At 41.5% G+C, this 26,136-nt stretch overlaps 1 protein-coding gene across 7 annotated transcripts in view; it reads right to left on the bottom strand.

Annotated features, from left to right (window-relative positions):
* col15a1b (collagen, type XV, alpha 1b) overlaps positions 1 to 26,136 on the bottom strand; it is a 52,521-nt gene that overhangs the window by 14,324 nt on the left and 12,061 nt on the right. For 3 of the 7 annotated variants that reach the window (XM_037787943.1, XM_037787946.1, XM_037787945.1), the window contains exons 1-23: positions 19,509 to 20,216; positions 14,483 to 14,670; positions 13,782 to 13,991; positions 13,483 to 13,635; positions 10,875 to 10,949; positions 10,296 to 10,394; positions 8,688 to 8,802; positions 8,103 to 8,143; positions 7,799 to 7,978; positions 7,660 to 7,686; positions 7,516 to 7,578; positions 7,326 to 7,403; positions 7,079 to 7,141; positions 6,841 to 6,990; positions 5,348 to 5,512; positions 3,030 to 3,083; positions 2,587 to 2,622; positions 2,292 to 2,429; positions 2,102 to 2,161; positions 1,006 to 1,041; positions 782 to 823; positions 491 to 553; positions 220 to 255 (exon numbers count right to left, since the gene is read on the bottom strand). In XM_037787943.1, the coding sequence (XP_037643871.1) occupies positions 220 to 255; positions 491 to 553; positions 782 to 823; positions 1,006 to 1,041; positions 2,102 to 2,161; positions 2,292 to 2,429; positions 2,587 to 2,622; positions 3,030 to 3,083; positions 5,348 to 5,512; positions 6,841 to 6,990; positions 7,079 to 7,141; positions 7,326 to 7,403; positions 7,516 to 7,578; positions 7,660 to 7,686; positions 7,799 to 7,978; positions 8,103 to 8,143; positions 8,688 to 8,802; positions 10,296 to 10,394; positions 10,875 to 10,949; positions 13,483 to 13,635; positions 13,782 to 13,991; positions 14,483 to 14,670; positions 19,509 to 19,896 (2,460 nt within the window). In that variant the 5' untranslated portion in view covers positions 19,897 to 20,216. Of the gene's footprint in view, positions 1 to 219; positions 256 to 490; positions 554 to 781; positions 824 to 1,005; positions 1,042 to 2,101; positions 2,162 to 2,291; positions 2,430 to 2,586; positions 2,623 to 3,029; positions 3,084 to 5,347; positions 5,513 to 6,840; positions 6,991 to 7,078; positions 7,142 to 7,325; positions 7,404 to 7,515; positions 7,579 to 7,659; positions 7,687 to 7,798; positions 7,979 to 8,102; positions 8,144 to 8,687; positions 8,803 to 10,295; positions 10,395 to 10,874; positions 10,950 to 13,482; positions 13,636 to 13,781; positions 13,992 to 14,482; positions 14,671 to 19,508; positions 20,218 to 26,136 lie in introns of those variants that run through there. The other 4 variants (XM_037787944.1, XM_037787949.1, XM_037787947.1 and 1 more) reach the window with 4 other exon arrangements.

The following is a 26,136-nucleotide window of genomic DNA, read 5'->3' as shown; positions in this document are numbered from 1 at the left end:
AATGAGCTGAAACTCACTATGAAGCTCTGTGAAGCTGAGGGGAGCTGAAGAGTCAGGTGATTATTCTTTGTAGGTTTATCATTACAAGTGACCTCTTTCATTTTTCACATTGTCATTTGGTACATTGCCATCATAAAAATATGAATTATAGCCTCTAAACATTCAGCATCAAACAGCATCAAGGCATCACTTAATATCCACATATTATGGCAACCCTACCTTGGATCCTGTGTTGCCTTTTTCTCCTTTGGCCCCCTGTTTGTAGAGTAAAGTGAAATATTATAGTTATTAATGTGTTTACTTGTTCAAAGATGGCTTACTAAAACATTCATGGATGTCAGAAATTGGCTGGGAGAGTTTCACTTTGTAATATAACCTTATCTGACAAGATGGATGAGCTACTTACCAAACTAGAACCTACTGATTAGCTCTCAAACTAGCTCGCTAGATACCTACTACTAGCACTCTAGCTATCTTCCATGCTCCTTACCCTGGCGCCTGGTAGTCCAGCAAGACCTTGAAGACCCTCTGGTCCTGGGTCCCCTGGCTCGCCCTGCAATCACACACAGCATGGACAGAGGTCAAGGTTGCACAGAGCTAAGGGTGATTTCACTGCTACGTGTTTAACTGGAGTTGCATATTATGTATATACACAATATATAATTAATTTCTTAGTGACGTTTAAATCTAAATACTACACACTTGATTCTTTCATAAATGAAAGATATATACAGTATAATATCATACACAATATGACAGTGCCATTTCAGAATCAGCTTACCTTGACAGAGAGCCCTGGAGCTCCTGGGACTCCATCATCACCCTACAGAAGACACGAGAGAGCATCTTCAACTACTGAGCAAGAAAGAGCAATACGATGTGTGTGCAAAGGCAACACTCCTCACAGAGGAATCATACAGATATTATTAGCTGTTAGAAGTAGAAAACCAGCTATCTTCTGCAAGCGTAATGCGTACATTCAATGGATTTTCATAAATAGATTACCTTAGGTCCCTCGGGGCCAGGTATGCCAGGAGGACCCTGGAAAAAAAGAAAAAAGAAAACTCTTACTCTCAATTTTATTTGAATAGCCCAAAATCACAATTTTGCCTCAGGGGGCTTTACAATCTGTACATGACATGACACCCTCTGTCCTTTACAGTGCGACCCTCTCATTGGACAAGGAAAAACTCCCCCCCAAAAAAACACTTTAAAAAATGGAAGGGAGGGGATCCCCCTTCCAGGACGGACAGACGTGCAATAGATGTCGTGTGTATAGAGCAAGGGGGCTCCAAAAAGTAGCTTGCAAGCTACCAGTAGCTCCCTACCCGTTTCTGAGTGGCTCGCTCAAGGTTCAAATAATATGTACATAGATTTGATCATACAATTTAATTTGTAAACCTGTTTAAATTTCTGTCCAATATTTCCAACTGGTAGTATATGAACAGAGAAGGCAAAAGAGCTGAAAACAACGCTTGAAAGACAACATAGTCTCTGTTTACCAAACTGATGAAGAAGGCCAACGCAGCAACCGAGGTTTCGTTTAGTGGCGCACATCCTAACCAAACATAAAAAAGACCTTCGCCTGTGACTTGATTATAATAGAGCTGATGATTGCAGTTGCTGAAACCTTATTAAAGGGACCATAAAAGTAAGACAGACATCATGTCTGCTATTGGCGATGTACAACTTGGTACTATGAGTCGTTCTTGGCCACTTTCATTTTGTCAAATTAGCTCTCAGAGGAAAAAAGGTTGGAGACCCCTGGTATAGAGTAACAACATAATGAAAATACAACATAGACAATCCATATGACAAAAATTAACACATAATGTGAACATATGTGAGAAGGTTGTCATGTCAAGCAGCTTCCCGGCGTCGCAAAACAGATAGAGCCAGAGCAACACGACCTCCTCTCAATGACAAACAGGTGGAGCCAGAGCAACACGACGTCCTCTCCACGCCAGATAGATAGAGCCGGAGCAACACGACCTCCTCTCCACGCCAGATAGATAGAGCCAGAGCAACACGACCTCCTCCTACTGTATATGTAACAATATACACAGTCTACATAAAAACACACACACACCCTCACACTGACCTGTGCGCCTCTGACTCCAGCTCCAATGAGCATGTCACTCTTCCCAGATCCCTCCATATCCTGAAAACAAACACACAGTCTGATGTTACACACTGAGCTGCCATCCTCCACTCTAAACGAAGCTGTTATTAATTAAAGTAGGTCTGTATGGATTAGTCAACAGCAGTGACATGAAATGAAATGGGGTCACCTCTATTAAGTATTTGGTTCCTGGAGGTCCGGGGGGGCCAGGAGGTCCTGAGGGACCTGATGGGCCTCTCTTTCCCGGTGGACCACTTGGACCTGGTAGCCCTGAGGTCCCTCCTGTACCCACAGTCCCACATTCACCCTGCAGAGATAAAAAGAACTGCCTGGTTAACATTGATTTGTTCTTACTAACAACCAGAAATGTGTTTGTTTTGGGATAAAATAGAAATACACACTAGCGCATGGTGTGCAGTTTTTTTTTTTTAGCTTAGCCTACTCTGTGTTGAGTAGTATATTACCTTTGGTCCAGCTGGCCCAGATAACCCTTGGGTACCCTAAGGATGTAAAGAAGGAAGAAAGAAAGAAGTATTACTTGTGGAGCACTTTTATTTAGCAGTGATGGAAACCAAGACAATACAAAATCAATATTAAAGCTGCAGTAGGCCGAATATTTTCGGCATAATTGGGAAAAAATTCCATAATAACTTTTCATCGTATTGTAAATGTCGCTTGTAATCAGCATTCAAAATCACTGTCCTCTTCATTAAATAATCTAAAAACCATTTTGCTTAGTCCAGTGGTGCCCAGATGTGGTAAATAGTTTATTTGTCTTTCCTGCAGATAACAGCATCCCCTCTGCACCGAACTACAACAAGCAAAAAGGGGATGACGATGACTTTGTGATTTTGATATGGCCCACTGAGCTCTGAGGCCAGGACACAATACATCTAGAGGATCATACCTTCTCTCCAACAACACCTGGTAGACCTGGAGCCCCATCTCTTCCTGCTGGACCCTGGACATACAAACACAGACCGCCACGAGTAGAGGTGGACAAATAAAACAGTGATAAGTCACAGAAAATATGATAGCACGGAAAAAAAAAAGAAGAGCAATTTGATGCCAAGCTGTTCGTTGACCCTTTAGCCATTCCAAAAGGTGACAGCTTGTCAGTCTAAAGGAATACTGGGCACATTAGTCAGTTTCCTGAAGTGATAGATCCATGCCAACATGTGTCTGTCTGAGTCACCACAAGATTGCCAACCTCAATGCATCATGCTCACACTTTAGTATAGACAGTGTTGAGTGATTGTCGACTTTTAGCGTCTCAGTCGAGACTAACTCTACTGACATATATTCATTTGATTTTACCAAATTAAAGTTAAATGTATCTCCCGGCGGTGGAGACATGGAGTCATTACTGTCATTCAGCTAAACTGTAGCATGAAGCAGTGGAGTCAGCAACCTTCGATGGCATGGATGAGGTTGTCGCCTGTTTTCTCATCACTTAACAGGAAAGTTCAAGTTATTAAAAAATGAAATGTATTCCTTTAACTTATAGCAGCATCAGACACAAAGTACAGCAATGTTTCTGTACGTTTTGTTTTTGTACAAACTGACAACATAGTGTACCAGAGGCCTCAGACTTTTTCAGTAAAACACTAAATTCCAAGGCACACTGACTTCTTGACTACCGCCGCATGGCTCATTAGATTACTGGCTACTAAATAGGGGTGTAAGAAAATATCGAAAATATTGAGTATCGTGATATTATGTTTTGTGATACTGTGTCGATTATCAAAAACACTACCTATTTTTAATTAATAGTTTACACTTTAATCCAATGCAGGACATCTTGACAACTACTGACCAACCTGCCGTTAATTTCTCTGTGCATATCCATGAGCATTAATCCTAATGATTTGGGATAACCCCAAAACCTTTCCTCTTTACTCAATCAAAAGTTTGGTCAAACAACTAGCAGCTGGATTTCTAAGAAATTGTCTGTGGTAAAAAAAAAAAAGAAAAAACATAACACAAAATGTACTTGGCACGTTTACGTAACTGAGCAACCCAGTCGCGGGAGCAAATGTTGGCATTGGACATTTCTGCAAACCACGGATACGCTAAACAACATCACTTGCTCTGACCGAATGCAAAAACGCCAACATTCAACGTATCTCTGGTTTGCAGAAATGTCCAATACCAACATTTTTTCCTGGCCGCTGGGCTGAACTGAGATGATTATCTCTTTTCCATTTTGAACACCCTATCAGCTCTTACGCTACATTCAGGCCAAAATGTTACCAGGCAGGTTAACATAACATTTGCTAAGCACATTCATGAGAGTAAACAATTTCATGTTCGTTCGTCTAGAGCCACTCTTAGGACTAATATCACATCAACATCAAACTTTTTAGTTTCAGTACAGGTAGAGCTCTCAGAATAACAAACTTGTCATTATGTTGTTTGCGTCATCCAACACTTTCATTCAGTGGGGCAGCCTGTTGGTGCCTCGTAGTCTTGTTATCATATCGTAACTAGAAAACACAGAGGCTGCTCGTTGTATCCATTATAAATAAAGTTTGAATCATAAATGCACTAACTCTACAACTACATCTGCGCACATCAGTGTACCTTGGTACTTGCATTGACTGAGAACAGCCAATATACAGCAATATGCAAAAAGAGAGAATAAAACAGATCAGTAAAAAAAGGCAGATTTGTTCCTTTACCATGTTGTATGAAAAAAAAAACAGCAGCTCAAGTGGAGGTTATATACAGCAAGTTTGAGTTCAGCTCCCTTCAGTTCATTCACCATGAAAAGTGAAACTTCATGCTGAAATGTTTCATTTGGCAATGACAACATTTGAACTGAAAGCAAGTGAACCAAAGCTAATTCTTGACAAAATTCAAAGCAGGTCATACAGTGTGTAAGCAGTAACGCTGGCTGCCAGAGGGGGATTATCAAAGGGGCAAAGAAAGCAGTGATACACAACAGAGCAATTCAGCCATATAGGTGAAAACAGTTTAGCCAGCTGCGGCTGCCAGCCAGCAGTTAAGACAACATGGTTGGAGATAATGTACAGTCATTAGCCTGGGTACTGAGGCAGTGAGCTAAAATCTGTGTTTATCACAGGTGTCATTGTTTTAAGGCACTATGATTGTCTCAGATTAACATGGTTTAATACTGTAGATGAGCCTCATTACTCAGGCTGCTGACTGTAAAGTCTGCCTTTTATTGTTTGCCGGTTAACCGAGCAAACCGGGAAACTATACCTCGCCTGAACCCAGCCAAGCAGACCCAAAGTCAAGCCCAGAACCAGAGGCAAAGTTGGGTTCAGAAGTGAACCCAGAACTGAAACCAGAGCCGAGGTCAGAGGACAACTCTGAGCCTGAACCTGAACCGTCAGACCCAGAACCACTAAACCAATCCTCAATCATCTGTAAACAGAGTGGAGAGGAGGAGGAGGAGGAGGAGGAGGAGGTGGCAGGAGGTGGAGAAGAAGAAGAATAGGAGTAAAGATTGATGAGGTAGAGGGAGGATAAACAGACCAATCATTGGCCATGACGCACACAAATATTGATCACTACAATATGATTTGACAAGACACAAACTGAAGGTGAATTGGAAGAGAAGGTGGAGAAGAAGAAAGACAATACACAATGGTAATACAGAAAGAAATACAGCAACATCACAAGTAAAACCTGGAGGTAAAGGCAAAGTATTCACATATAAATAATATAATTGAAAAGATGACAAATCTTGCAAAGCATGCAGCAACACAGCACAACTTTTATTCATGCTTCAATGGCGTTTCTATGTCTTCAGTCTGTATTTGTATTAACACTACTCAGATTCTGCACCCTCAGCCTGAAAAAGGACTTGAAAATCAAGGAGCTGGTATCATTAAACATTTTTAAATCTAAAATGAAGGCTTTAGAAGCAGACTCTATGGCATGCCAATGTTTTTAGCTTCTCTTGTTGTACAGCTGACTCCCAGAAAAGTTCCTTTTTGTCCCCCCCATTTGTCTTTCGATAGTTCTCTTTTAATGCATATTTTAGTGCTTTTAGTGTTTGTGAACTGTATTTTTTTCTCTGTTTGTGTCTGCAACTTTGCTGCTGACTTTCTTGGCCAGGTCTCCCTTGGAAAAGACGTTCTTAATCTCAATGTGACTAACCCGGTTAAATAAAATAAATAAAATAAATAAAATAAATAAAATAAATAAAATAAAATAAAAAAAAATTCCCAATAGCTCCATTCTGCCTAATAAAACACAAATAATTTGGTGCTCATACATTTGGGAAAATTAGAAATATATGTGTCCTAATGAAGTCAATTCAGTGTTTATGGCTACTATTTTTAAGTGAATAGTGAATCCTGACAACTCGTCACGGAGTCCGCCATGTGTCTACAGTAGCCCAGAACGGACAAACCAAACAGTGGCTCTATAGAGAGCTATTCACGTTTTTACGTTACCTGAAGGCCACTGAAGGTTCTCTGACATGCTTGGAAAGGGAGGAGTGAGCGGAGGGGTGTTCAGTTGGTTGCAATCTGCAACCACACCGCTAGATGCCACAAAATTCTACACACTGTCCATTTAAACTGTGACTAACAAAACATGTCTGTAGGTCTTATAGTCGGCCTCTGCATGCCTCTATATGAAGAATTAATTCAGAAAACAATACTTTGGTGCAATGAAAATAAACCCACAGGTCTGCAGGTCTTACTTTTAATTTAACTGAAAGTTGAATACTGTATGGAACTCACTGGTAATCCAGGGTGTCCTGAGAGCCCGTCTCTGCCGGGGGCACCGGTTGGTCCAGCATTCCCCGAAGAGAGGCCGTCAGCTGTGTCAGATGATGACAGGGGTCCAGGGGGACCAGGAGGTCCCGGAGGCCCCGGTAGACCAGGATGACCCTGGTGGAAAGAGATTTTTTTTATTATTTCCACTTTGCAAATTAACGAATCAGACTGTCCCCGTCTATCTCTGCGGCGTTTCTCTTACCCTGACGAATTCATTGTCGGTGTACAGGTATTCAAACCCAGAACCCAGGGCGTCGGCTCCATACTGTGACACAGATGAATAACACGGTCTAACACACATACACGGAGATGTTTGTGATGCCACAAACATCTTGTCCTTCACTCAGGTTGCCAACTATAGGCTTGACCCTCATCTACATTTACTACATGTTGAAGTGTATTCTCTGTGTACAAACAGAAAGAGTAAAACCATAAACTGTGACACTCACGGGTACACTGCGTGATTTGGGGGGTCCAGGAGGCCCAGGGAGGCCGGGAGGACCTGGTTCACCAAGTCCTGGGTCTCCCTTTAGAGAGGGAAGGCAAGAGGAAGAGGATAGGGGGGACATATCAGTCTTTTACAGAACATTTGGTGACATGAAGAGTCTACCACTTGCAACTTGTGTGCTTTAGCTGTACCTTGTCTCCTTTAGTTCCAGCTTCTCCATCCAAACCGGCAAATCCCTGAGATCCTTTCTGACCCTGGACGTAAAAAAAAAACGCAGTTTCGTTATTACATGTGATATAAAGCATAGCAAAGAAGACAGAAGATAAATAACTTACTGGATCTCCTGTATCACCCTTAATTCCCTGTGAAGAGAGAGAAGGATTTTCAGGATCAGCACTAAATCTTATGAAATCCGTGGTTTCTAAAACTCTCACACACACACACATCGTCTCTATCTCTTTGGCACACACACACCTGCCGTCCATCTCTCCCTGGCAGTCCTGGGGATCCAGGGATTCCTGGTGGTCCTTGCGTCCCTCTCGATCCAGGCTCAGCTTGCCCAGGTAGAGGGGTGGGTGAGCGACCGGGTGGGCCAGGTGGGCCTCTGGGTCCAGGATCTCCACGTTCTCCTTTTGACCCAGGTCTGACATGACCCTGAAAATTGAGTGAGTAAAGAACATAGACTTTAATAAAAAAAAAGATGCTGTTAAAAAAATATTTAAAACATGTTTTGAGCAATGACAGCAAAATAAGAAAGAAAATCCACGTCTGAACTTACATCTCCTGATCTCTCCCCTGGCTCCTCGGTCTGGTGGGGCCCTGTACACAGCATGTGACATCGTCAACAGGTTTGACCAATCAGATTCTTACAAGGTAACACCATACTGTAACTTGCCACTTGTCAAGCATGACACAGACAAATGTGCTGTAACAATCTCAAATATGATTAAGTTCAACATGGCAAATGTCCGTCATATAAGACCTTTTTATCACTTCACGGTCAGAAAAAGCTTATATGCATGCAATAATATGTTCTCACATAACATATTGTTTGTATATATATTATATTGTATATATCTTTGACATGTTTGTCTAAGCTTCAGGCCACCACTGCCCCCATTGAGGCGGCTACTGAAAAGATTAGATACAGATCTTCAGTAGAAATTATTCAGTTCATTACACGGTGATCATGAAGTACAAAATCCGACTAAAACTTAAAAATGTTCCAGAAATGGACACACAGTGTGTTTCCTATGCATTTAGTCACCAGGCACTTATACCACAAACATATACCAGGTTGATGAGCTACTGCAGACAGGCACGGAAAAACAAATGAATACTGTACATAAAGTTTCATTCTGACCTCTTATCATCATTTCTTCACTGGCCTCTGTTGGGGTCAGGTGACCGGAGTACTCATCCAGCTCCACCTCCGGAGCCTCAGTGGGTGGAGCTCTGACTGGAACGCTGTCCTCCTCCTCAGAGAAATCAAGAAGATGAGTAGGTCAATAAACCCGGAAATGAGTTAGCATTTTAGCACTTCCGGTTCCCTCGTCTGGAAGTCAATGGGTTTTTAGTTGGATGCCTGAAATAAGTTCTGTGGTTAACACAAGCTAAAGAGATTTTTACGTTTCTATGACATAAAATAAGTCAGTGAATACCCACTAGTGAATTTTGAAGCTTTTACGTGTCTTAAAAAAGGCGGTTGCTACAAGTGGCTAAATGAGACTGATAAACGTCATAATGCCAAACACTAATCCGCCTTTAGCTTAGCGGTGGCGACGTGAAGTCATGTGACCGTGGTGTAGTTTGTTTATAGCCTAACGTTACCTCTGGTGATTGCATTTAAGCTTAGAAAAAAATCATAAAAGTGGTGTTCATTTTTGAATATATCTTTGTTTGCCACAGAGCTTATTTTCTGCAATAATCCAAAACCAAATAGAAAAATCACATCAAATAATAATAATAAGACATTTTGTGATATTTGTCGGCACTATTGCCGATAAAGTTCCCAGACAAGAAAGCATCAACCATGGCTTTAATATCTGGAAACAGTTATTCAGCTCCTGAAGGGCAGTTCCCTTTGAAGCTTCAAAGTCAATGTTGATTATGGGATGTTTGGGGTCAGAATGACTTCCTAGTTGTGGGAGAATGAAAGTTGGTGCCGGAACAAAGAAGAAACACACATTCACACACACATATTCAATGCAATAATAATAATAATGGTGCAGAACAACTGATAAACTGCACAATTAACCATAATATTGAGCGCAAAAGGCTGGAAGTTTGTGTCAAACGAGTGATTTGGATGAATTTTGAGCAGATTATTTCCTGTGAATATTGCCTCACAGATAAGTTTTCCTGGCATTTTAATACAATTCTCTGTTTTGTGTATTTTTATACAATTGTTTAACAATAATTCATACTTAATAGGCTTCTTTTTTCACAAATTCAGTGTTTCCTTCTCCCTGACGTTTGGCCATTGTTCTATCAGGACGAGGCTGTTTAGTAGCGAGGGAATGCTCTGTGAATATAGTTTGTGTTCAGGTCTTCACCGTGACCTTATCCTGTTCATATCTTAAATAATAATCCAAACTTTAAAAATATCAATTTCATGTAGTTTTCTTCACAGAAATCAATGAAATGATGAGATATAGGACAACTGTATATTCCATAAAACAGGACCCCAGGTTGGGAACCAGTGCCCTAACAGACTAAATGCAGACTAGTGCCCCTCCTCTTAGTAAAATATTTTTTATTTTCTGACCTCGTCACCATTTTTGGGTAGTCCCATCAGAGTGCATCTAAAGAAACCACAACTTCTTCCTGCAGTTGTTGTCCAAACCTTGCAGGACATTGTTTTACTCTCATATGGAGATCCCAAACTTTCAACAGATGTGACATTATACCAAAGACGCAATGATGCATCCAACCAAAACATGACACCACCTGTAAGCACCAGCCAACCTACCTGCGCTGTGCCGTGTTTTCTCTCGTGTGTGTTCTTCATCATCTCCTCCTCTGTCTCTCGGTCATCCAGAGCATCATCTCCACTGGTGTATCCCGAGGCCTTCGATAATATACATCACATCATGTGTTAGTTTGGGGAAACAAGCTTATAGTAAAAAAAAAGTATGTCAAAGTATGTCCTACGTTTTGACAGTTATAGATATTGTTTCAAATGAAAGAACTAATAAAAGAAAGTAATAGAGGAAGAAAGAATGAGAGAAGGACATTCAACTGAAAACATTCAGATTTTCCTCTTCTGAAAATCCAGTTGCTTGTTGAGGTATTTTGAAAAACCCTGTTGGAATTAGATTAATTATATAATTGATTACGGCTAAAGTTTACTCATTTGATTATTCAGTTCCCCAGTAACTCTTTTTTTGTTCAGTGAAGTCCTTTGACCACTAGGGGGTACCGTTGATTCATGTGTATGATATTTGTACAGAATTCTAAACTTTTAATAGAAGAAACTCCTGTTTTTGTCTTAAATAGTGAGTTCCTGTCTGTCAACCACCTCTACTATGTTGATGTGTGTGTTTCTTACATAAGGATCATCGTCTTCACACTGCTCCTCCGCTGCTCTGGGATCAGATTTTATCACTAGCTGCTGAATGGATCCCTGGAGGGAGAGAGAGAGAGAGAGAGAGAGAGAGAGAGAGTTGGGTTATTGGGTTATACAGGTATAATAACTCAGTTAACATAACTGGAAGAAATTCTGTTAAAACAAGGCCAGCTCTGTGAAGAGGACCTTCTCCCTATGTAGGTATACACCAATCAGCCATAACATTATGACCACCTGCCTAATATTGAGTAGGTCCACCTTTTGCCGCCAAAACAGTCGTGATCTGTCGAGGCATGGACTCCACTAGACCTCTGAAGGTCTGCTATGGTATCTGGCACCAAGCCGTCAGTAGCAGATCCTTTAAGTCCTGTAAGTTGCGAGGTGGGGCATCCGTGGATCGGACTTGTTTGTCCAACACATCCCACAGATGCTCGATTGGATTGAGAATTGGAGATCAAGTCAACACCTGGAACTCGTTGCCGTCCACATGATGTAAAAGAAAACGTGATTCATCCGACCGGGCCACCTTCTTCCATTGCTCCGTGGTCCAGTTCTGATGTTCACGACATGTCCACTGTAGGCCCTTTTGACGGTGGACACGGGTCAGCACGGGCACCCTGACTGGTCTGCGGCTACGCAGCCCCATACGCAACAAACTGCGATGCACTGTGTGTTCTGACACCTTTCTATCGGAACCAGAATTAACTTTTTCAGCAGTTTGAGCTCCAGTAGCTCTTCTATTGGATCAGACAACACGGGCCAGCCTTCGCTCCCCACGTGCATCAATGAGCCGGTGGGTCTGACTCTGTTGCCGGTTTTCCTTCCTTGGACCACTTTCGGTAGGTCCTGACCACTGCAGACCGGGAACATCCCACAAGAGCTGCAGTTCTGGAGATGCTCTGACCCAGTCGTCTAGCCATCACAATTTGTCCCCTTGTCAAAGTCACTCACATCCTTATGCTTGCCCATTTTTTTCTGCTTATACACAAAGTTCAAAGTTCAAAATGTTCACTTGCGGTCTAATATATCCCTCCCAGTGCCAGGTGCCATTGTAACGAGATAATCCATGTTATTCACTTCACCTGTCAGTGGTCTTAATGTTATGGCTGATCGGTGTATATAGCTATAGAGGAACATGGACAGAGATGTCAGTCCCTACATTAACAACATTCACACACAAACATATGCTGATTAAAAAGGGCCCCATGTCACGACTGCTCTCCTTTGAAGCCAAACACACAGAGAGTGACCCAGATATTTCAGACTGGACATGACCGCTGCTGAGCACGCACATACAGTATTCTGCCGTCATGCTTCAGATAACCCGTTCAGAAAGTCAGGCCACACTGAGCAAAGCAGAATAAAGTGGGAACGTCCTCTCACCATGGCAACGAGTGACCAGCAGCTCGTATTTGTCTTTTGTGAGCGAAAATGGATTGACAGAGATTCCAGTAATAATGTCAGTGTGAAGATAATTGTAGTAGCGGAGTCTTTAATCTCTCTGGAATATAATTTATAATATTTCATACACATTTCTTTTTGTTCCTAACTGGAATATTGCTTCATGTTTAACCTTGATATACCATCATAGACTCAAAGGCCTGAGTCGGGTCCTTGATCTGACCACAACTAAGCCTTGTTGACGTCCCCGACTTCCTCATCTTCCATCCACTTACTCCCCCGTCCTCTCCTCCCATCCTCATGTCACCCCTCCCTTCCTTCTTCACCATCTATATTCTTTCCTCCCTTCTTACTGTACTTCCTCTCTCTCTCTATGATCTTCATAGTTTTATAGAGCAAAATATGCAACCGAGCCAGCTCAGGGAGTAGTAGTAGTAGTAGTAGTAGTAGTAGTAGTAGTAGTAAAAGAGGTCTGCGTGGATGATTTGGTCAAACAATCACAGCACTTTTGCCCATGTGAAACCAAACGCTGACTTGTTGCCTAAACAGGTTCATGGACATTTGTAGGAGAACGCACACAAAATAACTTTTTATAAGATATTATACGAACCGTTGTATGAGGATATGTTCTTCTGTTTATTGAGATAACAAAAGTAATGCCCATGACCACATCCAAATGCTATTTGGGGGCTTACACTCTTTAGATTTTTGTGTACATGTATCATTCATTTCTGTACATTTACATACCTATAACCCCAACAATTCAAAGTGGTTAAAGATGACAACATTCACATGCAGCTTTTTTGGTAGTTTTCGTTAGTTATTTTTCCTTTTTTTTATTTTCTACTTGTTGCATACACAAGATACTAAGAAAAAAAAGCTAAATTGACCGTATCTTGTGCAAGCGTTTAGTCAAAACATGAATAGTTTCAGTAGACTGAATGCTGGGAAGCATCCGGATTCTGAGCAGATGACACATTTCAGCCCTTTTACATGTTAATGAGAGGCCAGAACACACAAGCATACTCCTCCACACACACACAAACAAACACAGCTACACACTGATATTGACACAGGAAACCGGTCTCATTCTTCCTCCTTCTCTTTGCCCTTTTCGCAGAGAAAAACTCCTCATCCTCACAAAAGATGCCAACAGACACACCTACATTTAGAGGATTTCTTCACTTACCACGAACTTGTCCAGCCCCGTGCTTCCTGCATTGGCTACGAAAACGCCTGAGTTGTGCGAGAAGTTGAGTCTTTCGGGCTTCCGATGGAAAGTCGTCCTCTCGGCCTCTCCACAGTCCATGTAGAGACGCACCTCGTCGTGCTCCACCACCACCTGGGAGACGGATCAAACACACCCATTTAATGTAGTGTTTTGTCATGGAATTTCATCATGCTAGCTTGTCAGGAAGGAGGCTACATTTTGGCAAAGGATGGAATAAAATAATTTGTCATATAACATATACTGCATGTAATGCTCACCGTGAAGCGTGTCCACTGGTCGGTCATATCTGGGACACTAAAGGCAGCAGCTTTGTGGCTGTGGGAAGCTTCCTCTCTGTCAGTGTAGTACAGCAGGATGCTCTGGAGGCCCCCACGCACCGGAGTGAGGGCCAAACCCAGCTCCACCACCTTCTGAAGGGCATCGGTGATGGCGAAGAGCACGCCTCCTCTCTGAGAGGATGGACGCACCTGGAGTAGAAGACATCAGAGGTCACTAAAGTTTATTGCTTTGGCATCTTGGTCCCATTATACGAATATTACAGTCATACCATAAGACATAAATAAATAGTGTAATACACAATACTTAGAGCCACAGAAGTGGAATGGAATGGGTATCATTTATTTACATTAAAGACATTTTGAAAGTGCAACGGCCAATGACGAAACTCCAACACTCGGCCGACCAATCGTGTAACTTCATCACTCTCTCAGTGACAGACTTCTGCGTCATGAATTCTTGCTTTATCATCAAATTCCACCAGGTGGCGACATAACATGCCCTCAGCTGACCATAAAGATTGTAGTTTAGCAAAGAATAAAAGCTGTGCAATGTATGTATTTTACAGTTTTATACAGTACTTTATAGTATAATTAGTTATAATTTGATAGTGTCTCTTGACCACTGCATTTGGTGATCCTTTAAAAAAAACAGTCCAATCAGGTCAATTCTTTAGCGTTACCGTGACGATGATGGCAAAGTCCCTGTAGAACGACCCCGGCACGAAGGTCTTGGTGAGCCGGCCGATGTTGGCATCGGGCCCGAAGTTGTAGGCCGGAAAGCCCTCATAGCCGGGAGAGAAGGAGACGGATGGAGGGAGGGGGACGCCGATCAACTCCGTCAGGTCCAGATGACCTCCTGAGCCTCGCTCTGACAGAGACGGGGACAAGGTAAAAGATGAAATGTGTAAATGGAAACAAAGAAGGAGTAACAGGTGGAGACAGACTTTCCATCTGTCTTTGTTCTTATGTGACTTTTTAGTTTGATCCACACTTTTCAAGTCATCAAAATGAAATTATTACGGAAGTGGTCAGAGACACATTTGGTGTTGAAAAGGTGAAATATACCTAATTTAGCAAGATATTTAGTATCTAATATCATGTTTTAGAGTATTTATAATCAAATAATCTCATGCAGGATTAAGGGTTAAATTTATTGTTAAAAAAAAATTTTCATTGCTTTTTCCCTCTGCAAACTTGTTTTTCTTGACAGTGGAATAACAGAGTCTCAAGTCACCTTGGGAAATAGTCATGAAATGTAATCTATTTGATTGGTGTACATCGACATGAATTTCCCTTTTTTTTTATGTGACACTCAGCACAACTTTCAACAACATATTTTTTGTGCGTTTTCCTACGAATGTCCAACAACACGCAATGCACGTGTCAATTTCCGCTCCAGTTTTTTCAAAATATGATTACTTTGTTAAGTTTAGGAATAGATCGACTTGGTTTATCTTTGGCAACAAACTACTTAGTTAGGTTTAGGAAAAGATCACGGTTTGGGTTAAAATAACACCGGAAGTGGCGCAACTTAAGTACGGAAATTACTCAACAAATAAATCAACTTTGGCTCGTGGTTTCACACCAGACACTAACACCAGTCTCCTGGGCAAAAGTCCTGCGTTTTTTGACCCACCCATCCATGCCGACCTCCTCCGTACTCGGGTGTTTGCTGCTCTTTGTACTTCCCGGTTCACAATTCCCTGCATTACATACAAATTTATTTTGTGCTGACAATCACAAAAAAAATGTGAAATTCGTGTCTATGTACACAAATCAATACATTACATTTCGTGACTATTTCACAAACTACTGTGCGGCTGGGCTGGACTTCCAAGATGCACAGAAGCTGTTCATGCAGATGTCTGAACCCCACTTTCAAACTGGCTTCCTCCGTCTGCTACCTGTGTGTTGCTGGTTCATACAACACGTTAGAGTAAAGAAGAGAGGAACCACAATCATCTTGACATGCTTTAATTTGACTTGATTTGATCCAGAGTCTGCCCACGCCTCGCCGCTCTGCCTCGCATCACGGACATAATCCTCCCTAAACAGAAATGCACGCACAATGGCCGATAATTACGAGTGTTTAGTGTGTATGTGAAGAGATGGCTTCACATTCCCTTGGAGTTCACTAAGGAGTCCGTCTCCCGTGGCGACTAACTCTCACCTCAGCATTCCAGCCAGGATCACCCCTGCTACCTATATCTCTGTCATGCACACACACACACACAGATAGAAATGCATTTGCATACATTGCACACACATCTCACCCACGTGAACACACAGAAACCCCAGACTGGACCGGACCAGACAGGCCAACATTCAGGGGTCTCTAATTCATCAGCCTGACCAACTGGAAACATACTTGATTAGAGGGTTTAAGGAGTGTGTGTGTGTTAGGGCGTGCTTCCGTGCACCACTCACACCACTACAAGTGAAGCTCTGCCCATTTACGCGTTTATTGTTGCGAACAGGTGGGCAAATAAAATACACACACACCAAAGCCGTCACACCTCCAGACCAGATGTGAAGTCATTGGTGCTCCGTAATGACTGAAAGGAACAGACACAGCTGCTCTGAGAGAGAGCTCATGCTACAACCAGCGTGCTGTGCCGTCCGGCTGCCGCTGACTGCAGAGGTTTAACTTTTCACTCATTGGAAAATAATGGCCAACATTGCTGTGTGAATCTGGCCTGAGAATGACTTGGCAGCAGCAACCTGGTGGTGATTACCAGTCATGATTTGGACGGCAGCCATGTTAAGATACAGAAGGACCGTGATCACATTGATACTGCTGTGAAGAGATCTCAAGATCCACGTTGGACCAAAAAAAAGAAAGGAAAAAAGGGGGTCAAATATATAGGTTTGTGAGAAAGAGAGAGATCTCTCAGCATAATTTTAGGGACAATATGCTAGTCTTGTTTTACTTCATTATCAAACTTTTAACATTTTGTTAAAACAAATAACAAGAAAAAGATCTGCAAATCATCTTACGGAAAGGCTAAACATTTAGCTCAGCAATTTGACTTTCCGGCCCACAAACTCTGATCTTATCAATGTTGTTTCCAGCCACACCGCCCTATTAGGCAGAGAGCAGTGACTGAAGCCAAATTTGAGGAAAAAAAGGATTTAAAGTAAGGCTGTCAAAGCTAACATGATGACGCGTTAACACAAATTTGTTTTTAAGACCAGTATTTTTTTCTATGCATTAACGCACTTGTGATTTTTTAAGTTGTAGTGGGCTCATTTTTAAAACTAGAGTGAAGATACTGGCATCATATGAAACTAAAAAACCTAAGGAATCCATTGGTACCAACCATGTCATACTAGCTTGTCGCAAAGGAGGGTAAATAACACTCCACATTTGTGCTAAATTTTGGCGAGGAAAAACTGGCATGGCCATTTTCAAAGGAGTCCCTTGACCTCTGAGATCCAGATGTGTGAATGTAAATGGGTTCTATGGGTACCCACCAGTCTCCCCTTTACAGACATGCCCACTTTATGATAATCACATGCAGTTTTGGGGCAAGTCATAGTCAAGTCAGCACACTGACACACTGACAGCTGTTGTTGCCTGTTGGGCTTGAATCATGTTATGATTTGAGCATTTGCATTTTCAGCTTGTCCCACTGCCCCAGAGTGGCCAAAAAGTCGATTAATGCAGCTTTTAGTTAAATAAAAAAAAAATACCATAATGTGTTAAAATGCATAATTTCAGGTGAAAGGCCAAATGTTACTTTGCTGAAAGGTATTCTCAGTAAAATGTAGTTTAAATACAAATGCAAAGGAAATTCACTAAGCATATTTTAATCTAAAATGCATCATAATTGAAAATTGTTGTGTAAAACGTGTGTAAAATCTTATTCTGCAATGTAACTATAGCGGTCACATAATTGTAGTGGAGTAAAACGTACAATATTTCCCTGTGAAATGAAGGAGGAGTAGAAGTTTAAAGTTAAATATAATGGAAATACTCAAGTAAAGTAGCTACAATACCTAAAATAAATGTAGATAAGTGCAGTACTTGAGTAAAAGTTAGGCCTATACTTTTCACCAGTAGTTTGGAGACACACACACGGCCTATACCAATGAGTAACAACACCAGGAAGGTCTGGTCAAATCCCCTTCTAATGACATCATGTGATATGGATTTAAGAGTAGATATTTCAACATAATTTACATTGTAATAAAACAAAGATTTTACACAAACGTCTCATACAAACACGTATTTCTGATCATATATTTCTGATGATTTATTCATTATCAAATTGGTTCAATACGCCTGTGAACAGGTGCAAACTCACAGCCTGTAAATCCGTTATTCATTGATTTACACTTTAAGCAGACTATTAATAAAACAGTTAGGTGGTCCATCAGGCTTCAAACAGTAGTCATTAAATCCACTGAATTCATGTCTTCAGTCATCAAATCAAACAGTCAGCCAGTCATCTGATCCCTCTGTCGTTTCACGTCACATTCTTCCACTCTAACTCCCCTCCTGAACCTAATCCTCGTCGTGTTGGCCACATGGACGCTTGATCAGCTTGTGGAGACTTATAAAACCAATATGAACAACCCCCCTCGTGTTGCCACGTATAACCTTTTAAACCCACCTCGGCCCTGCTGTGCCACACAAAAAGTTTCCTGCTGCTCGGCCCACTCTCTCAGACTCTATAAGATTTAATGCAGGGCACCTGTGTCACATACCAGCTACAGAAATAACAACTAGGGCATCTGTTCCGATTCATTAGAGACACATTGGGGCATTATAGGAGAACATTTAAGATATATGTGAATTAATAAGTGACTGAACCACTGACCCATCAGCATGAACTACTGAACCAATGACAGACAATCTTAGGTTAATAAATAGTGGCTCAATTACACTGCAAAAGAGGATGTTAAAAGCTCCGTCAACAGTGACTGTTGCTCTGCATGTTTTGGGGATTTAACAATGCATATTGCTCCCATCTAGTTTGTGTCCTACTTAAAGGTGCACTCATCAGTATTTTCATATTAAAAGGTACTGTAGGCCTATACAATATCGATATATATAGCAGCAAACAACTATTAGCTATGTAAAGATATGGAGGAGTAATGTCTACCTGAGCAGAGAATGAAGTCTCTCTCCAAGCTTCTCTATGCTTTGTGCCTTTAAAGGTCCCATATCGTACTCATTTTCAGGTTCTTACTTGTATTTTGTGTTTCTACTAGAACATGTTTACATGCTGTAATGTTAAAAAAAAAACTTTATTTTCCTCATACTGTCTGCCTGAATATACCTGTATTTACCCTCTGTCTAAAACACTCCGTTTGAGTGCATTTAAACGGAATTGCAACAGAATTGCGTTGCTAGGCAACAGTTTGGGTCCATGTTTACTTCCTGTCAGCTGATGTTATTTACATACACTGCAACAGGAAATAAACTGGGACACATTTAGAATGGCTACGTTTAAAACTGTGTAATGGTCTAAATATTGTATATTTGTGACATCACAAATGGACAGACATTGCTTCTCTTTAAAGGGTTACAAGCCTGAAAGTTTAGATGGAAATCCAAACTCTCTAATCTGTAATATTAAACATGAAGCAATTGCAACCCACTCTGAGCTAGAATCCAGCCAATGGGAGATATTGGCAAAGAAAAACTATAACTGGTATGTATTAAAGGCCTCTTCCTTTCAACATCCCTGTATCACTCACCACTCTTCCAGTGTTTCAGTGGTTTGTTTTGGGTCCTGGCTTTGCTGCCTCCACCTGCGTTCTCCTCTGGAAGTAAAGCCCCAGGTTCTGCAGTGCTGTGGCCAAAGATCGACACCCTTGGGCTGGGTGTCGGGACCAGCACGGACCCCTCTATCTGAGTGCTACCCTCCGGGGCTTTCTCTGTCACCCCGTCCTCCTTCACCGCCCACTCTGTTGTCCCTGGGGTGTCAGAAGGGCCCAGGGAGGTGATGGATGGAGAAGTGAAGGAGGGAGGAGTAGTAGGGCCGGTGGTGGTTTTAGGGTTCGCCCAGAGTAAAGTCCACCACTGGGCTCGGACGGGACAGGAGAAGAGGAAGAACAGAGCAAAAGAGAGGCGAAGGGCTCCCATCCTCTGACTATGTCTTGCTTGAATGTACAAACACGCCGATCCTGTTAACTGCAGCTAAACCACACACGTGCAAACAGGGTCCAGCTATGAGAAGATGCACACGCAGAGTCCTGCAGAGGATGATCTCAGTAATCCAGGAGGTCCAGTGGTGCAAGAAATAGTCAAGGAACGACCTTTGAGCTTCTTTGCTGTTCCTTCTCCTTTCTTTTCTTCTCCTCTCTCGTTATGTCCTCCCTATCTCCGTCCGTCCTTGTCTCTTGCTGTGTTTGTAACTCCCTGACATCTCTTTTCCCTTCACCCTCCCCTCCTCTCTCTCCCTGTGTAATTACCAACTCCCCCTCCTCTGGCTCTCCACAACACAGCAGACTTGATTTTCTCTCCCCTTTTCTCTCAGATTAGAGAGTTAGTTAGTTCACTACTCCCTCCTCCTCCTCCTCCTCCTCTCCCATCTGAATGTGTGTTCTCTGGGTCATACTTGTAGTTTATCGGTATACCCCTCACGCCACATGTACAGCGTGTCAAGTCTAATAAACTTTATAGACACACAGATTTAGGATAAGCTGTATCATTCACAATGATGCTATTAAGTATTTACCAGCTAATACAGCAGAACTGTCAAAAGGAAAGTGCCTTAAAGGAGGTATATCATGCTCATTTTCAGGTTCATACTTGTATTTTAGGTTTATGTTAAAAAACAACAACATTTTTCTCATACTGTCTGTCTGAATATACCTGTATTCTCCCCTCTGTCTGAAACGCTCCATTTTAGCGCCCATCTCTTTAAGCCCCACTCCTGAAAAAGCCCATAAATATGGTGCACCTTTGCAAAGACAGCACCCGTCTGTATCGAAAACCGACGCACAGAGGCACCCCTTTAGCGACAGTATGTGACAAACCGGGCGTTCAACTAACTCCACTGTAAACCCACGCCGTTATTCAAGCAAGTGAAGTAGTATTAATAGCGTGAGAGGGCAGGTGGAAGGGATGGAGGATGGGTCAAACAAACATAAGACTTTCAACCAGGAGACCCGTGTGAAACTAAAAGTAACCTTGACATTTTTTATCACGTGAATCAGATAACATTCAAAAATCACCTGACTAAAATTTAGATAAAAAACATAAATACAAAAGGTTGAATGGAAGCATTTATAAAGTGGACTTTCTCTCTGCTGCAGCTCACTGATCAGGCAGAGAGGGTCAGAGGCCCCATGTTAGTGATGACAAAGGGAAGCCTGTTCTGTCGTATTGTGCTTCTCTAAATGTTTGCTGAGGTCAATGAAACTAAAAAAATATGCATCCAAGGATATCAGAGATGCTTAAAACCAGTGCATGTGACACATTTAGGCTCTTTAGGATGCAAACACTCCATTGTTCTCTCTGCTAGCTGCCGTACCTGGGGGTTGTTGTTGTTGTAGGTGCTATCTTGATTTGATCAGACCCTGGGAGCCATGCTGGTCAGAGCACACTACCACATAACTAGTTGTGGGAGTAAAAGGGTGGGGGGGTCTCTAATGGAGCAGATGATAGGTTTAAGATTTAAAGAGAGGGTGAGGGAGGAGACCCCCCAGGGGGAGAGGCTTGATTAGTCATGGATTAGCCAGGAATAAGGGTGTGTGGAATGAGATGGGTTGGAGGGGGTCAGGAAGAGACTCTGACACTTCATCACAGTGAGACCTGGTATGTCATCCCACATACAACCGCATACTGAAGTGATTTGAGGGGGGCTTTTCTGACTATAATTGTTAGCAATTATACAAGTTATGTCCAGGGACAAAATATGTCTTTAAAGCCACCCGATTCAACTGTTATCAGGCCATTAAATGGGCGTTATCAGTCACTATAAGCACCATAGATGTGGATCAGTAGGGGCCTACTATGCCTACTACTTTGTTAAAGTGAAAGTGAAACTTAAAAGCAACACGTTATAACATCTGAAATTGGATGAAACGTTACATTTTGAACACAAACAAAAAGGCTTATTTAGGTTTAGGCAAAAAAAATTACAACTTCTTTAGGTTTAGGCAAAAATAAACTAAAAACAGTTAGGTTTAGGCACCAAAACTACAACTTCTTTAGGTTTAGGCAAAAAAAATCTAAAAAACAGTTAGGTTTAGGCAGAAAAACTACAACTTCTTTAGGTTTAGGTAAAATAACTACTCTTCTTTAGGTTTAGGCAACAGAACTACAACTTCTTTAGGTTTAGGTAAAAAAAAACACATTTGGGTTTAGGCAACAAAACTCACGGGACTGACTATACTGACGAGTCACGTGACCAAAGACAAATGTTTTAGTTTCACACATGACACGAACACCTCACAAAATGCCAATAAGTAAAAGTAAATCGTTTATAAAACCTTGTAATGTTTTAAAAGATATAAAACTGACCAGCCATCCTCAGTAAATACGAGGAGTGTTGAGGAGGAGTGTTTTGGATATGAAGCTGTTGTCTCTAAGCAGAATGTACAGACAGAGGTTACTAAGCCGTTACCTACTAAACTAATGGTCGTATTCAAGGGTATAAATGAAAGGATGTAAGATTGTTAACATGGCCTCTATTAGGCATTATGGTGTCAACAAATAACAAAAAGAAAAGTGGCCACTTCCATGTGCAATAGCCGGTGAAAAGCTGCCACATTCTTATGGGTGTTTTCAGACCCTGTTTTTTTTTCTATACATGGTGACCCCATTTAGGGCCTCTGGATTCCAGGAAGAATAACCCCTTCACCCTTCACCTCTCTCTCACTTCCCGCTCTACGTAGCAACCGCCACAACAATAATGTCTAATTGGTTTACTGTCAAAGCCAATCGCACGGAGATCCTGTGAATTTATTCACATAAATAACCTTTAAAGTGGCTTCAGGAGATCGAAGGGAAACCACGGGACCAGTAGACGCTGAATTCCTCATTTAGTTGTTTGATGCTTCGGACATGGTACTATGTCAAATTATTATCTGAAATATGTCCTAGTCAGGCTTAAGAGTCATTTTTGGCCCTTATAATGGATGCCATATGTCTGTGTTCCATGCAGTTATCAGATTGTCAGTATATTTATATAGAAATATAACTGCATATGTGTTTATTATTGTCAGTAACTTCAAAATCAGCACACCAGAGGAGACTCAATTAAGTGGACACATAAACACAAGGCAGTGAAACATTGCCTTGTTCACACATACTAGCACTCTGGCAACATCTAGTGGTCATAAAGAGTAATGCATGCAGACTTGATTAAAGAAGAGCTCAAACCAAATAGGTTTGAGCTGGCTTTGGAGGGACTGTCTCACGGCAAGATAAACCTGCGAAAATATTCTTAATATAGCATACACTTAAACTGATAGACTTTTTTTTTATTTAGATGGGCCTTTTCTTTAAGTGGCTAAAATACGTTTTGCTGCCGGCCCCGTCCACAGCAGTTTGCTCCTGTGCTGGTACTCCTGTCCGCTTCCCCAAACTGGAGGCGTGCTGACCATCATCTACTGCAGGTAACACACTGACGATGGATAAGTACCTCATACAATCCTACTTCCTTTAAGGTGTAGGTTTTCCCCACATGCTGGGACTGAGAGTGCCTGACAAAATATCAAGTCAAAATATATAGGCTAAATAAAAGTGATGGATGCAAACCTACTGAAAATAAGAAAAATCCCCAAATCCATTAAATTAATTGAGTAATAGTGTTACGTATCATCCAATTTGAAATTGATCAAAACAAACAACATTACATGATGTGTAGTGTTGATGAAGAGGTACTCAGACTCATAAGGGCTGTGGAGGTACGTCAGAGGAAAAAAGTGAAAAACTCTGTGCCAAATTAAAAGGGAAAATCTGCAAGAAAGAAAGACAAGTATTTCTGTAACAGTCTGACTAACTGTCCGATTCAAAGATGCTCATGATAAAATAAATAAAGCTTGATTGATGATGGTGTTGAAGCTGTTATGTAAGAATGAGTTCATTCCTGTTTTCGTGTGTTTACAAGTCCTACGTGTGTGTTTGAGTGTGCGAGTCGGTCCACTCTGCCAATTAGAGCGAAAGAGGTTTTGGCTTACTGGCTGGTGTTTTTGTGCCAGAACAACACAAGAACTCATTTGTTGAGCACTGGCAAAGTTGTTTTTTTAATTTATTTGTTAAAACTCTTAATGACTCAACTTATCTTTAGACATTTTTTTAATGGTCCTCTAAAACAAGCACATCTGTTCCACTCATTTCTGTGTTTTTCTTTTGTGTGTGTGTGACTATATTTGACGGTTTTCACCAGTAGGTTTGATTGACACATCCTCTTAACCAACCCTAAAGCAGAACTGTGGGTGGGCGGGCTGCGAAGGTCAACAGAGAGGACCTGTTCTCAGGTAAGGGTATACCAAATATGCACATTTTCAGACACTTGACGTACATGCACACTGCAGCCACTAGGCAAGTAGTCAATGAAGCCTGTGTTACAAAGCTGGTTTTTCTCATGCACTCCCCCCTCCATCCCTCCCCCTCTCTTCCGCTCCTCCTACGGTGTGTTTTCATTTCATATTTCTGGGCCATGTTCGGTCAGGAAATGATGGAGTTTATAAGCTCTTATAGGAAAGAGCAGCCAAGAAAGGCTGTTCAGCCACTAAAATATAACAGTATTATCATGTGAACTGGTGAGTCAGTATCCACATTTAGTCTGATTCAGCCAATAAAGCCACTGATATGCATCAAAAACATGACTAATTAAGCCTCTGTACATCGGCAAAAAACAGAATAAAGTCATTTGTTTTAGAGGCGGTTGCTTTTTTAACCAAACTGTTTCAGGAAAAATATGCTGTGATCTGGATTTGATCTGATGCTATAAGGAATAAAAAATAAATAACACAAAACTTGTCCAGTGTCAGAACAAAGAGGAAGGAGGATATCAGCAACTAAAATCAGAAGTGAGCATGGGTGTAGAGGACAGTGCACCAATACAAACTTGAAAAAATGGAGTAAGTTAAATAGAGTGTTCACCACCCTTAAATTCATAAATTATAGGAAAAACTAAGTCATATATTTTTTTAAGGCTGAAAGTCGATTAAAATATTTAATCGTGATTAATTGCAAATTACTCACACTTTTTTTCATCTGTTCAAATTGTACTTTAAAGGGAGATTTGTCAAGTATTTAATACTCTTGACAACATGGGTGTGGGCAAATATGCTTGCTTCATGCAAATGTATGTATATATGTATTATTGGAAATCAATTAACAACACAAAACAATGACAAATATTGTCCAGAAACCCTCACAGGTACTGCATTTAGCATAAAACAATATGCTCAAATCATAACATGGCAAACTGCAGCCCAACAGGCAACAACAGCTGTCAGTGTGTCAGTGTGCTGACTTGACTATGACTTACCCCAAACTGCATGTGATTATCATAAAGTGGGCATGTCTGTAAAGGGGAGACTCGTGGGTAACCATAGAACCCATTTACATTCACATATGTTGAGGTCAGAGGTCAAGGGACCCCTTTGAAAATGGCCATGCCAGTTTTTCCTCGCCAAAATTTTGCATGACTTTGGAGCGTTATTTAGCCTTCTTCAGAACAAGCCAGTATGACATGGTTGGTACCGATGGATTCCTTGGGTTTTTTCTAGTTTCATATGACACCAGTATCTTCGCTCTAGCTTTAAAACTGAGCCCAGTACAACCAAAACAATCTCAAGTTGTGTAAATGCATTAAAGAAATTAGTGGCATTAAAACAACGTTTTTATAACTTTTCTAAGTTGCCTCAGAAAAAAAGGATACAGAATTACATTTATAAAAGTATATCGGATGTTTGTTTTTGGTCACATAAAAGTTTGTTCATATGACTTTAACAAATGGAGATCTTTAGTTTCCCCAGCTTGTAATTTACAGCTACATCACTGAGGGGCAGCAGCACCGTCTGTGTGTGGCTCTGCTGGACACAGTTTTAAGGTTCAGTGGTGATTGCATGAGTGGGACAGGACCTGTCTGTCTCATCGAATCCCCTTTGTGTCCAGGACGGCAGGTGGGAGACAGAAAAATGCCCGGAATGTCAGAGATGACGTTAGACGTGCACACGCTCGGACATTCACACACACACTGTCGCTCACACACTCTTTGAACCTCTAACTCAACCTCCAACCTCAGTGAAGACAAAGGGTGGCTACCTGCAGGCTAAGAGGCGGTGAGTTACAGTCTATCAGGCTCCATCAGGTCTCTACTGAAGCACAAACAACAGGTTGTTACGGCCAAAGCAGAACAGT

This window comes from Sebastes umbrosus, chromosome 12 (genome assembly GCF_015220745.1).
Source record: "Sebastes umbrosus isolate fSebUmb1 chromosome 12, fSebUmb1.pri, whole genome shotgun sequence".
Classification (NCBI taxonomy): domain Eukaryota; kingdom Metazoa; phylum Chordata; class Actinopteri; order Perciformes; family Sebastidae; genus Sebastes; species Sebastes umbrosus.
Note: the sequence above shows the minus strand (reverse complement) of the source record. Positions and strands in the feature narration are given on the sequence as shown.